Raw genomic sequence first — 14,376 nt, forward strand, 5'->3', positions numbered from 1 at the left:
ACCTTGCATATCACATTTTTGTAATGCTGAAATAAGAATAAACTACGTGTGAAAATGCCATTTGTAATTTTGTTTGTTACTGAACAGTAGAAATGAAAGCTGACAGCCCGAAAGTATAAATAAAAAGGCTTTATTGTAGGTCAACACAGCAGGTCAAACTCAGTCAAGAGCAGTCTCCACTCCCATCTGCAGTCTGCCTCTCCTTCTTGCAAAAGTAATGATCATACCACCAGAAGAGAGGCTTCGCAAATTGGCTGTCCAACAATCTGTCCTCTTGGGAGAAAAGACCATGCTACACACACTGAGCAGTCTCTCTGTTGATGCATGATGTTGGTGTGCTGTAGCACAGAGACATCTGCTTGTTGGTGGGGTAATTGTTTAGTCTCTCCATATCCGGCAGTGACCTGAATTGTTCTGTAATCTCTGAGTCTGCACTTTAAGTACCATTTTCTTCTTCATATGCAGCGTGGTCCTCTGTCTGCTGGTGATGTGTGCATGTAGGCATTGCTGGATTGCTTCTGAGCAGAAACTACTCGCATTTGGACCAGATAAGGTCAGAGTAGATAGTTATGGGGCATGTAAAATTTGAAATGTGAAAAAAACATGAGCACTCGGTGATAAATGTTGTGAAATCATTAATAAAGGGTAACATTTTAACCCATCTATTCTGTAGTATTCAATCAAGGCTCACAGGTTTCTCACTTTTTCCAGAATGTGAATGGTCAAACAGTCCATTTGAAAGGTCTTCCTCACGAATTAAAGAGCTGTTAACAGCTATAAACCTTATTTCTTTATCATTAATAAAGCCATCAGTTAAAACTTAAAAAGCCTTTGTGCCTAATGTAGTTTTTAAGATAGTTTTGAAAGAGGACTATCTGTTTAGAATTGGGACATGCCAAAAGAAAGCACGCTATTCCCATATGTTAGTGTCATCTCCCTTCTGTGAACTGCATGCATGACATGTTTGCCGCTGATGCCATGGAAACAACATGTCAGACTGTCACTGTTCAGCGAGGTGGCGGTTGCCTCATGCACACATCAATTTGTAGGTGGAAAAAAGAGAGAGAAGCTGGTTCTGTTCACTGGCTCTGCCTTTCACTTTCCTGTGGCTCTGCATCTCCCAGACAAGAATTTAGTGTTGATGATTCCAGAAGCTTTGTCAGCCAACTATCGGTGTCAGGAGGTCCCTGTGTGACAACTGCAACAACAACTCTGCTCTCAACTGTCCCTCTTTCCTCCAAAATTCATGTCAAGTTTCAACAAACACACTGAACCGTGTGTGCCGCTAAACATACAGGGGCTGGGGAGAAGGGTAGATTCACACAACGCTGTAAAGCGAGTTTCTAAGCAGCATTGATAAAATCTGAGTTTGACGTTGGTTATAATGGCTGTGAACATAATACTAATATGATGATGAATATTAACATACAGGCTCCATAACTATTTCTGTAAAAATCAAATGAGGAGAAAAAAGGACTTTACATCTCATCTCCTCTAATTCCTTCCTTTCACTGATTTGCCTGTACTCTGAGGGAGAAGAGAGCAACATTTTTTTTTGTGGTGCAACAAAGACTTTAATAATAAACACAATCAGCCATGCGCATGAGGTAATATCCAAATGGATTTTTTGCAGACTATTGAATTGCTTAATTTATTAATGAAAATCTATGTTTACAAATGGAAGACCCAAATCGGAGCCAAAATCCATTTTTCTAGTAATGTTATTTGTTCTGTTATTTGAGTGTATTTGATAAACTCAAACCATCAATTTCTCTCTGACCCACCCACACACTCCCACACAAGGGCAGGATCTTAGTCACAAAATCACACTGTGTGTAACAATTCCCATTTCATGTCGCTTTTGAGCACCTCTTTCCCATAGCATATCTGTCATTACTATAACAGAAACATACAAGTTGCATGTGTATTCTCTGTGGAAAGACAATTAAATAGATGCAATTTTCCCTCAGAACCATAGCAGTCAGCCATGTGGAAAGTCCTTGCTGTTGGCTCTTCATACCAGGTGGTGCAGAGCATCTGTAATGTTTCACAAGAGGTTAAATAGAATTCAAAATAATTAGTTGCACTCAGGACATGTTACATGACAGACAGTTTTCCATTTGGGCAGAATGCACAACACCGTCCAACTAAAACCGCTTAAGTGTTAAAAGCTGCAGAATATAGGCTAACCTGTTCTAATCCTACAGTTTTAAAGCTGGAAAAGTAGTTAAAGACAAAGGGTTTGATATTCTACTTTTGCCCTTGAGTGAGAGAAAGAGGGAGGGAGAGAGGGACAGAGTGGGAGCGAGTGTGTGTTGGTGTGCATGTGTGTGTGCGAGAGAGGGAGAGTGACAGAGAGATAATCTCTTTTGTATTTTTGATCCCTAAATGTGGTGGTTGTGTCCCCTTATCCCAGCTACTTAGTTTCTGCAGTGCGTAAGTGATGCCATGCACTTAGGCTGTGAAAAGCAGGTCAGTATGACCACCGAGAGAAAACCACATGTGCATCACATGGATAGCCCTGGGATTATTCCTCACAAAATGTCTTAATTCCTCTGTTCACTAATGATCCAGGGAAAATGCCCTCTAATCTCCATTCCATTAATTAAAAAGAGCATGAGCCCATGGAAAACCTCACCATCTGCTGCAGCTTCATTCCTGCAGACAGATTGTGTTTTCAGTTTTTAACCAGGGGAACTGGGTTTTTCAGAGCAAACGGGTGGAGCATGCATTAAGGTGGATGGTAAACAGATACAACTGCTCTATTTGAGTATTAATACACTGAAATATGCTGGGGGAAAAAAACTGTTTTAAACAAGAGCAGTCCCTGCCAGGATACTGTCTGGGAATTTGAGGCGCTTCCTGAGGACAGTTTTATAATTTACAGACTTCAAACCCATATTGTACAGAGAGTGGCTATAACATTCCTCTATAGAGACTTCACAGTCCTTTTATAGTAACTGCTTCTATCCTAAAAATATGGACTTTCTTTTTTAATAATACAGTCCCTGTATTCTTCTGAAGGATTGCTATCATTCTTATTTCATTAGGTAAGGTCTTTAAAGCTGGTTTGAGTCGATGCCTCCTCTCTCCCTTTTCTGTAATTTCCGAAAGGTTCAACTGAAATTCTCTCATCTTTTAATAACATATAACAAACATTAATGGATCATTGATTTCCTTCCACAGTTCCAGTTCAGATTCTCATTGAATAATTTCACTCAAACCTTCTAGAGGGAAAATTCTATTCAATTTTTACTATTGAGTACTGTAATAATAATAGTAATAATAATAATAACAGTTACAGGGTTAACTATAATAGTAATAATTCATGAAGTAAAAGATTTCTAAAAAATAAAAGTAACTGTATTATTAAGAATTAAAAGTCTACAACTGTAACTTTTCAAGGGTTTTGTGCGTCAGACTGAATATGCTGCAGGAAGGTTTGTTTAGATCCGATTATGCTAAACTGTATCAGTTCAAAATGATGAAAATGCTCGGAAGGAATTGAATCAAGGACGTTTGACCTGCGGTCAAAGCCTAGAGACTGTGACATGAATTTGATCGGGCTAGTAGGCAGGAAAGATTATCCGAGCAGATGTCGTTTTCCCCCGTATTGGAACAGTAGGGCCAATAATAAACACGCACACACAGAGAGACACACAAAACGCACACTAATCTGAGATAGGCTAGCCCTTGCACATCCCTTTCTCTCTCCTCTCCTTTCTCTCAGGCAGACAGTCGCTGTTCCAGTCCCACCAATGTCAAGTTTTTAACCACACTGTATTTTGCACAGTTCTACCTTAATCATCTTGTATGAGTGCACTACAGACACTGTCTTTGGTGTGAGTTGCGGCATCACTCCAGCCTACAGATGGACACACAAGGGGCGAAGAAAAGACTACATGGGAGATGGCATGTAGTGTGCCATTTTGCGTTGTTCACTTGTTTCTTGGATGCAGTCTGTGGACAGATTCGATACTCAATCCCCGAGGAACTGGAGCATGGAGCTTTTGTTGGCAACATTGCAGAGGACCTGGGCTTGGATTTGGACAAGCTCTCTGTGCGCAGATTCCGGATAGTCTCAGGTGCCAAGAAGCAATATGTGGAGGTAAATTTAGAAAATGGAGTTTTATTTGTCAATGAAAGAATAGATCGTGAAGAACTATGCGAGCAGAGTTTGTCCTGTTCTTTTCACTTGCAAGTGGTCATAGAAAACCCTCTGGAGTTGTACAGGGTGGAGATGGAAATTCTGGACGTGAACGATAACTCTCCTAGTTTCCCGTGGACCGAGTTTAATCTGGACATATCGGAGTCCGCTGCGCCAGGATCCCGTTTCCCACTTGAGAGCGCACAGGACTTGGACGTCGGATCAAACTCGCTCCGCACTTATTTGCTGAGTGTCAATGAGCATTTCCTTTTGGATATACAAACGCGCAGTGATGGCAGTAAATTTGCCGAACTAGTCTTGCAAAATCCACTGGACAGAGAGCAGCAAAGTGCGCATCAAATGGTCCTAACCGCGGTGGACGGGGGCGCGCCGGAGAGATCCGGCACTGCGCAAATTGATATCACAGTTCTGGATGCAAATGATAACGCGCCTGTGTTTGATCAGTCGTTTTACAGAGTGAGGCTTGCTGAAAACGCACCTAAAGGCACAGTAGTCATAAAACTCAATGCGTCCGATTTAGATGAGGGTCCCAACGCTGATATTACCTATTCATTCAGCGGCCACGCTCCCATCAAAGTGCGCCAGCTTTTCAGCGTAGACTCGCGCACGGGGGAAATCAAAGTCAAGGGAGTGATAGATTATGAAAAAGCCAGGATGCATGAAATTTATATTCAGGCTAAAGACAAAGGCCCCTCTGCTGTAGCAGTTCACTGCAAAGTGCTGGTGAACGTGTTGGATAAAAATGACAACCTCCCAGAAGTGATCTTGACATCAGTGTCCACACCTGTGCAGGAGGACGCGCCCCCGGGAACGGTGATAGCCGTCATCAGCGTCATGGACAAAGACTCGGGTGAAAACGGGAATGTGGACTGTGAGATCCCCCATCACGTCCCATTCCAACTCCACTCATCTTTTAAGAACTACTACACATTAGTAACATGTGATTTTCTGGACAGAGAGACAATCGCAGAGTACAACATCACCCTTACCGCCCGAGATATGGGCTCTCCGCCTTTATTCACTAGGAAAACTATTTTGGTCCAAGTGTCTGATGTGAATGACAACGCGCCTCACTTCAAACAGCCCTCCTATACTGTGTATTTAACTGAGAATAACGCGCCGGGAGCATCCATTTGCTCGGTGACTGCACTGGATCCAGACTATGGTCAAAATGCTTACCTCTCCTACTCTATACTGGAAGGGGACATACAGGGAATGCCTGTGTCCACATACGTGTCCATAAACTCAGACAACGGGAACATTTACGCACTGAGATCCTTTGACCACGAGCAACTTAAAAACTTTCAGATAACAGTTCAAGCTCAAGACGCTGGTTTTCCGCCCCTGAACAACAACGTTTCAGTGAATATCTTCATTTTGGACCAGAACGACAATGCACCCGTCATTGTGTCACCAGTTCCGCAAAACGGCACGGCACCCAGCGAAGCGGTGCCCAGATCAGTCGACGCCGGTCACCTTGTCACCAAAATCAGAGCGGTGGACGCAGACGCAGGTCAAAACTCGCGTCTTTTCTATCAAATGCTCCAAGCAACAGACCCGAGCTTGTTCAGCATTGCTCTGTACACAGGCGAAATCAGGACAATACGCCAGTTAGTGGAGAAAGATCCCACGAGGCACAGACTGGTCATTCTTGTGAAGGACAATGGTCAGCCACCCCTCTCGGCCACAGTTTCCATCATTCTGTCAGTGGTTGACAGCCTGCCAGATTCGCAGCCCGATTTGGGTGACCTGTCACTACGCCCGCATCACAGCTCCAACTTTACCCTGTACTTAATCGTGTCCCTGGGCGCAATCTCCTTCACGTTCCTGGTGGCTATTATCGTCCTGGTTGCAGTGCGGAAACTGAAGGGCAGAGCGTCCAGCAGAGAGTCCAGCTTCCCCTCCATCAGCGGGTGCTGCTGCGGCTGCTGCTCTCGCTCCGAAACATCCACCACTACAGAGGTGTTCAAAAAGTCTAACTTGAATGTTCGGATGTCCACAGGCGCGTCCGGCTGCGCGGAGGCAAACGGCAGCGGCGCACTTCCTCAGGTCTATTGTTACAAAATGTGTTTGACACCGGAATCGTCCAAAAGTGACTTCATGTTCCTCAAGCCTTGCAGTCCGGTAATGTCAGTTGAACAGAATAATGCCAAGAGCACTGATTACCTGACTTCTGGGTGGAGCGCACTGGACCGAAATGAACTGGCCAACAACAGAGCAGCTACCCCAAACGAGGTAATATGTGAAAATATAGCAGAAGGGTTATTTCTCTTACCATCACTTCAGGAGTATTTCAAAACTATATCCACTCACTCATGTCTAACTAGTCGCCCTGCTCTTCACATCAATTAGAAATGACAGAAAGGTTGCAGGGGCAAATGTCACAATGCATTTGACACACTAGGGGACGCTCTAACAAGATACAGATACAAGATACTGATTAATTTATGTTAATTTACGTTATAAAAACAGTTTTGTATGGAGGATTGTTAAACTGTAAAATGTTAACAATTTAATGTGTGAACAATAATTAGACTAATAACAGATCTGTTGCAACTACTTCCTCCCTGCTTTGCTGTCTATAGGTTAAAAACTAACAAGGTCTGAATATTTTGCCATTTCCATGTTTTATGCATGTAATCCTTTGCAAATATAACCCCAGCAAACCTACATGTTGTGCCTACCTGCCCTGCAGTCAATGCAAATTACCACAGTGTGTTGAAGTGTGTGACACAGACATGAAAGATTTTGCTGGGATAATTGACATTTACATTTTTATCACAGACTTGATGGTCTCTTGATCTTGCTGTTTTTATGTTCTTGTTAACAGCATCAGTATATCCACTAACATTAAACCTCACAGTCATCAAATAAGCAGATTAGTCACTAATTTCGCAGTGTTTGGGGAGTTGTTACATTTTTGTCATTATAATGTTGCATTAGAGAGCCTATTATGTAATTTGTGTTATGCAGGACTAATTGCATGATCCCAAGTGCAGAACATAGAGGCAGAGGCAGGGAGTGGGTGCAACGAGGAATTAACACTGAAATAAAACTTTCTGTGGGCAGCAGAGTCACTTTGCCAGAGGAGAGCAGAGGCTGAGCTGTGAGTTGTTGACTGAGCCAGGCGAGGCAGATAAAATGGCGAGGGAAGACTTGCTGCAGCAGAGCGTGGCCTCCATCTCCTGATTAGTTCTTTCTGTTTGGCCGCTGGTCTGAGGATGGTACCCAGAGGAAAGGCTGGTAGTGGCTCCCAGGGCCGAACAAAAGTGTGAGGTGAACCGCGATCCTCTGTCTGAAATTATGTCTGTGGGTAATCCATGGAAGTGGAAAATGTGTTCAACTAGGTCAGCAGTCCCCTAGCAGAGAGGGCAGGACAGGGCAAGAAAGTAAGCAGAGTTGGAAAAAGTTATTTAGAGTGCACACTGAACAGGCAGAGAAAGTGTGTCTGCCTCCATGGTTGGCCATCAGAACCACTGGCGTAGAAAGGCAAGGGTCCAGTTGAGTCTGGGATGACAGGTGAGCTGGGACGAGTGGGCCCACTGGAGGACCAGAGAGCAAACAGATTTGGGGGACAAAAAAATGATGACCTGTGTCCGCCTGTTGGTCTCTTGGTTCAAAGCCCATTTTACCAGCAACTCAATGTCCCTGGTGACTGCTTCAACGAAGCAGGTGGGCAGCAGGATGGACTCAGGATCAGAATTGGTCCCCTCAGTGGAAAACTGACATGACAGGGCATCAGGCCTGATGTTACAGGAATCTGGGCGGTAAGTTAGTGTGAAATTAAATCCTCCAAAATACAGAGCCCACTTGGCTTGCCTGGAGCTCACTTACTAAGCTTCTTGGGTGTAGGAGAGATTTTTTTGGTCTATCCACACGACAAAAAGCTGGTCTGCCTCCTCCATGCACATGGCGCCACTCCTTCAAGACCAGTTTAATGGACAGGAACTCCCAGTTGCCATGCTCTGTGAAAGAAAAAGACCCAAGGATGGAATTTATGATCAGTTGCAGCACACTGTGAACAGTACCTACTCCAGTACCAAAGCATCCATGTCAAGGTCCAGCAGAAGGTGGTGGAGGTGAGAGGCGCAGCGAGGCAACTGTAGTCCCTTAGAAATCTTTTATGGAAATTGGCAAACCCCAGGAAACATTGCAGCATCTTGCAATTGGTAGATGCTGCCCATTCTGTCACTGCTGATACTTTGGTGGAGTCAATCTGTACCTCTCCCTGTGCAATAATGCTGCAGAGGAAACATGAAATTCATGTTGCTCTGCATTCACAAGGACCAGACACATGTTCTGCTCATGCATATTACAGAGGACATCATTCACAAGTGCAGAGAACACAGCAGGAGCATTAGTTAAACCAAAAAGCATTACCAGGTATTCAAACTGTCTGAGGGGTAGTATGTCGGGGTGGTAGGCATTGTGCAGGTCCAGTTTGGAAAAAGCAGAGCTGATTAAAGGCAGTGGGTGTTTGTTCTTAACTGTGGTGCTACTATAGCTGGGAAGTCAATGCAGGGTCTGAGAGTACCATCCTTCTTGCCAACAAAAAAGAAGTCAATATCCACCAAGAGAGGGCATGAATTATCTTGGCTGCAGGGGATCCTGGTTGTACTTCTCCATGTCTTCATGCTCCTTTTGAGAGATGCAGGAGAGCCAACTGTTGGGACGGGGAGCCCCAGGTTGGAGGTAAATGGCACACTCGTAGGGATGGTGAGGCAGAAGAGACAGGGCATGATGTTTACTGAACATGGAGGGTAAGGTAAACCTGTTGTTGAGGTCAGGACACTCTGGCAGGGGCTGCAGCTGAGAGAACGCCGGACCTCGAGTAGAATGCAAACAGTTATCATGGCAAAATATGCTTCTAGAGATTATTTTATTCACAGTCCAGTCAATGTGAGGATTATGGTTGTGAAGCCAGGGTCTCAGTTTCTGTCTCCATTTGCCAGACCACATTACCGTCATTGAAACTTTCATTGGCTCCTCAAAGTGCAGAAAGAGGTAATGACTGGAATTGCCACAAGAGGGACACATGGAGCTGAAGGTGAAGGGGAGAAACACTTCTGGTGAGCTGGCTCTTCTACTGGGTGTGTGGGGCAAGGCGAGATGAAGAGCGTCAAGTGAGCAATGCTTGGTCTTGCCCCACGGCAACTCATACCAATGCACAAGGTATCCTTTCCCCTAAATTCCATTGGCCATCGCTGCACTGTGTTTCAGCAGTAAACACAATTAAAACAGGCAAAAAAAGAAACCTAGGTAGCCCACTAATCCATAGGAAAAGTAGAAACATCAAGGAAAAATCACCAAATCAGCAAAATCTTAGCAAGTCAACAAATGAGGCAGTCAAAACTCTCTCAGTGGGGTTTGAAACCATGTGGAGGATGGAATAAAACCACGCTGCAGTGGGAACACAAGAGAGTTGAAAGCCCGGTTGCTTCTGCATGAGAGGCTTTCAGTGAAAGATAAACCGGTGAGAGAAGTAAGGGGAGGTCACAGTGCTAAGAGGCAGGAGTCAGACCAGGGAGGCTGCAGGTACAGAGCAATGATAATTTGCGAGCGCTTAACTAACATAGAGATTTGTAACACTGCAACGACACTAACCATGTAGCTGAGTCTATGATCTGGCGGCTTGGTGGAGTCGAAGCAGTGTTTTTAAAACAGGGAAGATTGGAGATGATGAGCAGCTTACCACCCAACACCTGCACACCTGATCCCACTTCTGTAATCAGACAGATAGACAGAGAGAGATAACTCCTGGCTAGGATGAGGCAGAGGGTATGTTTTTTAATGGAGTAAACTTAATAAAGTATTCCTCCACAAGGTTTCCTGCTGGCCCACTAAAACCTGACTTTTTGAGACTCTTGTCTTGAACTTATTAACTTGGACTCTACATTATTTCCCATATCTGATGCCATTATACTGTATATGTATGTGTATGTATACTGTACATGTGCATATAGACATAAATGCAATGCAGTTGATCTACTTGAGCGGGTCACTAAGCTGTCGGTTTTTTTCTTTTTCCTTTTTCCTTTTAATGTTTCGACTGAGCAGCTTAAGTATTCAAACAGGGATTGGACCTGGACCAAGAACCAACGCAACTCGGCATATAAGAGGTGAATACAATTGATCACCCTCTCTCTCTCTCTCTCTCTCTCTCTCTCTCTCTCTCTCTCTCTCTCTCTCTCACACACACACACACACACACACACACACACACACACACACACACACACACACAACTTACTAGTGCTGTCTCTTTATTCCTTCAGGTATAGTTCAGCAAATATGGAGGGCACCCTTTCTCGTCAACAGAAATACGAAGCTGATGGGTTTTCCTGCTCTGTGGCACCACACTACTGGACCTGGGGAAACCATATGAATGGTGGGTGGCAACTGTGCAATTTGGGCTTATTATTGTTCACATGAAAGAAGGTGGTGGTGTGGGGGTTCTCCCTGTGTCTGCTCCTCAGGATTTAGTCTGAAATATAAAATGGTAAACTGAGAAGCAGATAATACCAGGCCCTAAAACTGGTGGGGGATTTTAATGCATCAACATGAGGATTACTTAAGTCCCTGCGAGAAGTGTTGTGCTTTTTTGCAAAAAGGCTGAAATTAAGAAGATGCCTTTAAAGCAGCCTTATTCAGATGGGGTATACTGTATGTAAATATGGGTGCTTTGCAGAAATAATCTTCTGATACAAACTGTAATTTATGTGCATTTTTATAGACTGCAAGATGTCTCTTCAAGAAGGAACAGCGCCCAACTACTCATGGGCTCCAAAGTACACTCAGCCTCATTCTGAGCCACCAGACTACCAGCACAATGTATACATACCAGGCACCGCGTCTGACTCCAGCACTCTGAAGCTGGCATCCAGAGGAGAACTGGATGTGTACAACACTTTTTCTACTTTTGGAAAGAAAAAGAGATTCATCTCACACTACGAACAGTCTTTTGACAGAGACGATGGTCTCATAAGCAATGCCATCTTCAAATGATACACCAGCTGTATTGTATAATCTGTGTATGACGTAGATGCCATTAACTAGATCCATTAATAACTTTAAACTGCTTTTCCAGTGGAAGTATTACTCTTGGAGGTTGATAGACTATGTTTCTCCCTTTCCAGTGGAATATAATAACACTCCTTAGCACAAGAATACTTTTATTTTTGTAAATACTGAAATAAACTACAAATAAAATCAGTGAAGTGTGTCTTGAGTCATAGTGGGATCTCCAGGTAGCAGACATTGGTTCATGATTTCAGCAGCTTACAGTCTGTTTCATGAGGGTTGTCCATGTACCAGTCACTTTTCTGTAGACATACCTTTTTGTCTTATAGGAACAGCTGTACTTAGTGCAATGCTGAATGTCTCTTTGTTTGCAAGAAACATTCCAATCTTCAAAGTAGAGGTTTCTACCTAAAGCTAACACGTTTAAGACATATATTTAAGAATAAACTGTAACTACTGGACTCAACAACAAGAGGTTTTGAGGGCATTATTTTTCACAACATGCTCAGTTGGGTAATCAAGCTGGGCTGAAGTTGCAGATGTTTAGAAGTTCAATTTCTATCATTCAAACATACTTTGTGCATTTAACGACAGGTCATTTGTTCGCAAGTCTATAAAGTGTCCATTAGCATGTAAGACTTGTGGTTACGGATTTTACTCTTTGGTCTACTGCACTAAATCATTATACTGACACATCAAATTGAATTGTTAACACTGAGAAGGGCAATGGTACAGGTGTAACTGGTTATATGCATTCCAGATCTGTATTTATCGTTGGGTGGATTTGTATATTTACAGATGATTACCCTATGTACAGTTTATGTACTGTATATATTAATATGTATCATTAAATCTGTACTCAAACATGTAGCTTTTTTTTGTCTTTGTTTTTTTTTTTTTTTTTTTTTTTGACAGAACAGCCACACTTTTGTTCCTGCCATTGCTGGATGATACACCGAACTATTTTTTCGCAGTTCTCTGCAGAGATGGAATCAAACATAGTGATTCCAGCTAAGTCCGTTGCATCTACAAGTTGAGGGCAAGAGCCCCATCGTAGTTAGGAGGATCCTCACTCTACAACATGGACCTGGTGTGTATGGAGCAAGAAGGTGTTATCATTATTGTGTTGTGGCTTATGGCTCTGAGTGCCATTTAACCTTTTCTCTTGACATTCCAGTCAGTAAACGCAGGGTTTAAACTACTACTCTGGAAATAATCTTCAAGATCCATTGCCTCAGACCGAGCTATTGCAGACCAGTGGGTTAATCTTGGCCCTGGCTGGCTCAGTGAGCTGCTTCATGTTCAAAGAGTTGAGTGCCAAGGGCCAGTTTCAGATTTATTTTGAGCTCTGTGAAGATCGAGTCAGAGGCATGAAACCTTTGAGGAAAATAATGAATATATATCCTCGTCATTCAGAGACTACTGAGAATTTAAGATACAAATCCAGATAGGCCAACAACTTTATCCTGCCAGTAATTACGGATAATCAAGCCAAGATTTATAATTGACTGGATCACTACCAACACAAAAAAACAGCCAGGCTTAGCAGTCATGACATATCCCATGTGCTATAAGCAGAAACGTACTGTTAGATAAATGTAACTTGTGTGCCAGAGCCCAATCTGCTGTCTTTCTCTTTATCTCTCCTCTATTCTCTTTATATTTATTTATTTTCTCTTTTATCTCTCCCAACAGTCCATAGCTTCCACAACTCTGGTGGAGCAGAGGAATCTCCCCTTTTCCTCCACTAGGGGGTGCCTGTCCCAAACAGATACCTATTAAAAAGAAACTAACCAAACTATACCCATGTCTTTGCACACATTAGCTTGAATAATTTTCTCTTTTGTTACTCTTGTTGTTACTTGTTTTTATATTTTCAAGGACTTGATCAAGTTTGAGTACATTTGATTTCATGTCACTTAACATGCCAAATTTGCTGCATCTACTCAAATAGTATGTGCAGCAAATGTAAGACTATATTAACTTGCTATTTGTACGTATCGTGTCAGTCAGGAGCTGTCATAGGTTGTGTAAGCTGAAAAATAGAGGATAGACCAAAATTCACATTTATGAGGAAGAGCTGGTGCAGTTCGGTGATTTTATAACAGGCAAAAACAGGTTCCAGTGACAGGGAAGTCCAGGCAACTGCAGAGCAGGTGAGGGGCATGACTACAGGTGAGTGGTTCGTTGGGGCAGTCTGGTGATGAGGAAAGCAGAGAAAGTGTGAGGGTATCTGCTGGATAAGTGGAGAATAGCAGTGGGGGGCCTGGGAAAACAGAAATGTGGCTGAGGAGGAGGAACAGGGAGACAGACTACAGCAGGAGCTCTAATTTATCCTCTCTCTCCTGCACTGCTCAACACACTGTTGTAGCAGGTGGTGGGCAGGAGTCATTGCTTTTATAAACAGTAGGTATATAGGAGTCTATATCAGCTTCCATAAAAAGCTATAAATACAGCCATTAATACATAACTCCTTTATCATGTCACACCATTCATGATATAGGAGTCAGGTATCTCTATATCCCTTGTTCAATGAGCACCTGGATGAGAATGGCCCCTTGAAATATCTGACCTTCAAAGAAAATAAAGCATCTCATGACATGGACATTAACAAGTAATGCCAAAAATAAAATAAATACACAATAACAAAGCAATCTATATAAACTACCTTAAAAATAAAGAACACACATTAGCAGACAGGGCACTCCCTCAACCCCACAGCACCCACAACAGCATGCCATTATGTGCACCAAACAAACAAAATAAAATGATTTCATTATTCTTGATCATCTTTAAAGGTGACAATGGCAAAACTGAGCATGTGCATAACAGCATTATTGTTGATTACTAATTCTTCATCATGTTACCTGTTTTACATATGATCAATAAGATGCTGTGGGGGTCTTGCTGGGTGGGTTCAGGGAGGTGATGAAGGCCAGGGTGAGGTGATACTACTGTATGTCTCTTTCTCTTCAATTTTTTATTTTCACTTCAATCAATACAACAAAATGCTTCTTTAACCGTCAACATGTTAGTATCGATTTGAATAGGTGTCTTTGCCTTGCTGCCGTACTACGTGACTGTGGGTCATTGTTTAACAAGTAAAACCTTCAAAATGGAGATTTACCTCTGATAAAGCTCTGCAAAAGCTTAACATTGCTTGTGTATCTTTTCCATGTACTGTTTAA

At 42.9% G+C, this 14,376-nt stretch overlaps 1 protein-coding gene across 1 annotated transcript; it reads left to right on the forward strand.

Annotated features, from left to right (window-relative positions):
* Positions 1-3,752: 3,752 nt before the first annotated feature.
* Positions 3,753-12,056, forward strand: LOC143333200 (protocadherin-10-like). The gene is made up of 4 exons (XM_076751177.1): positions 3,753-6,403; positions 10,226-10,287; positions 10,444-10,556; positions 10,902-12,056. The coding sequence occupies exons 1-4, from the start codon at positions 3,872-3,874 to the stop codon at positions 11,171-11,173; spliced, it is 2,979 nt and encodes a 992-aa protein (XP_076607292.1). The 5' UTR covers positions 3,753-3,871; the 3' UTR covers positions 11,174-12,056.
* Positions 12,057-14,376: the final 2,320 nt, after the last annotated feature.

Source organism: Chaetodon auriga, chromosome 15 (assembly GCF_051107435.1).
Source record: "Chaetodon auriga isolate fChaAug3 chromosome 15, fChaAug3.hap1, whole genome shotgun sequence".
Lineage (NCBI taxonomy): Eukaryota > Metazoa > Chordata > Actinopteri > Chaetodontiformes > Chaetodontidae > Chaetodon > Chaetodon auriga.

Coding starts and splice junctions, on each gene's coding strand:
- LOC143333200 (XM_076751177.1), top strand. CDS start 3,872: ATGGACACACAAGGGGCGAAGAAAAGACTACATGGGAGATGGCATGTA. Junction 6,404..10,225: donor GAGCAGCTACCCCAAACGAG/GTAATATGTGAA, acceptor TCGACTGAGCAG/CTTAAGTATTCAAACAGGGA. Junction 10,557..10,901: donor CTGGGGAAACCATATGAATG/GTGGGTGGCAAC, acceptor GCATTTTTATAG/ACTGCAAGATGTCTCTTCAA.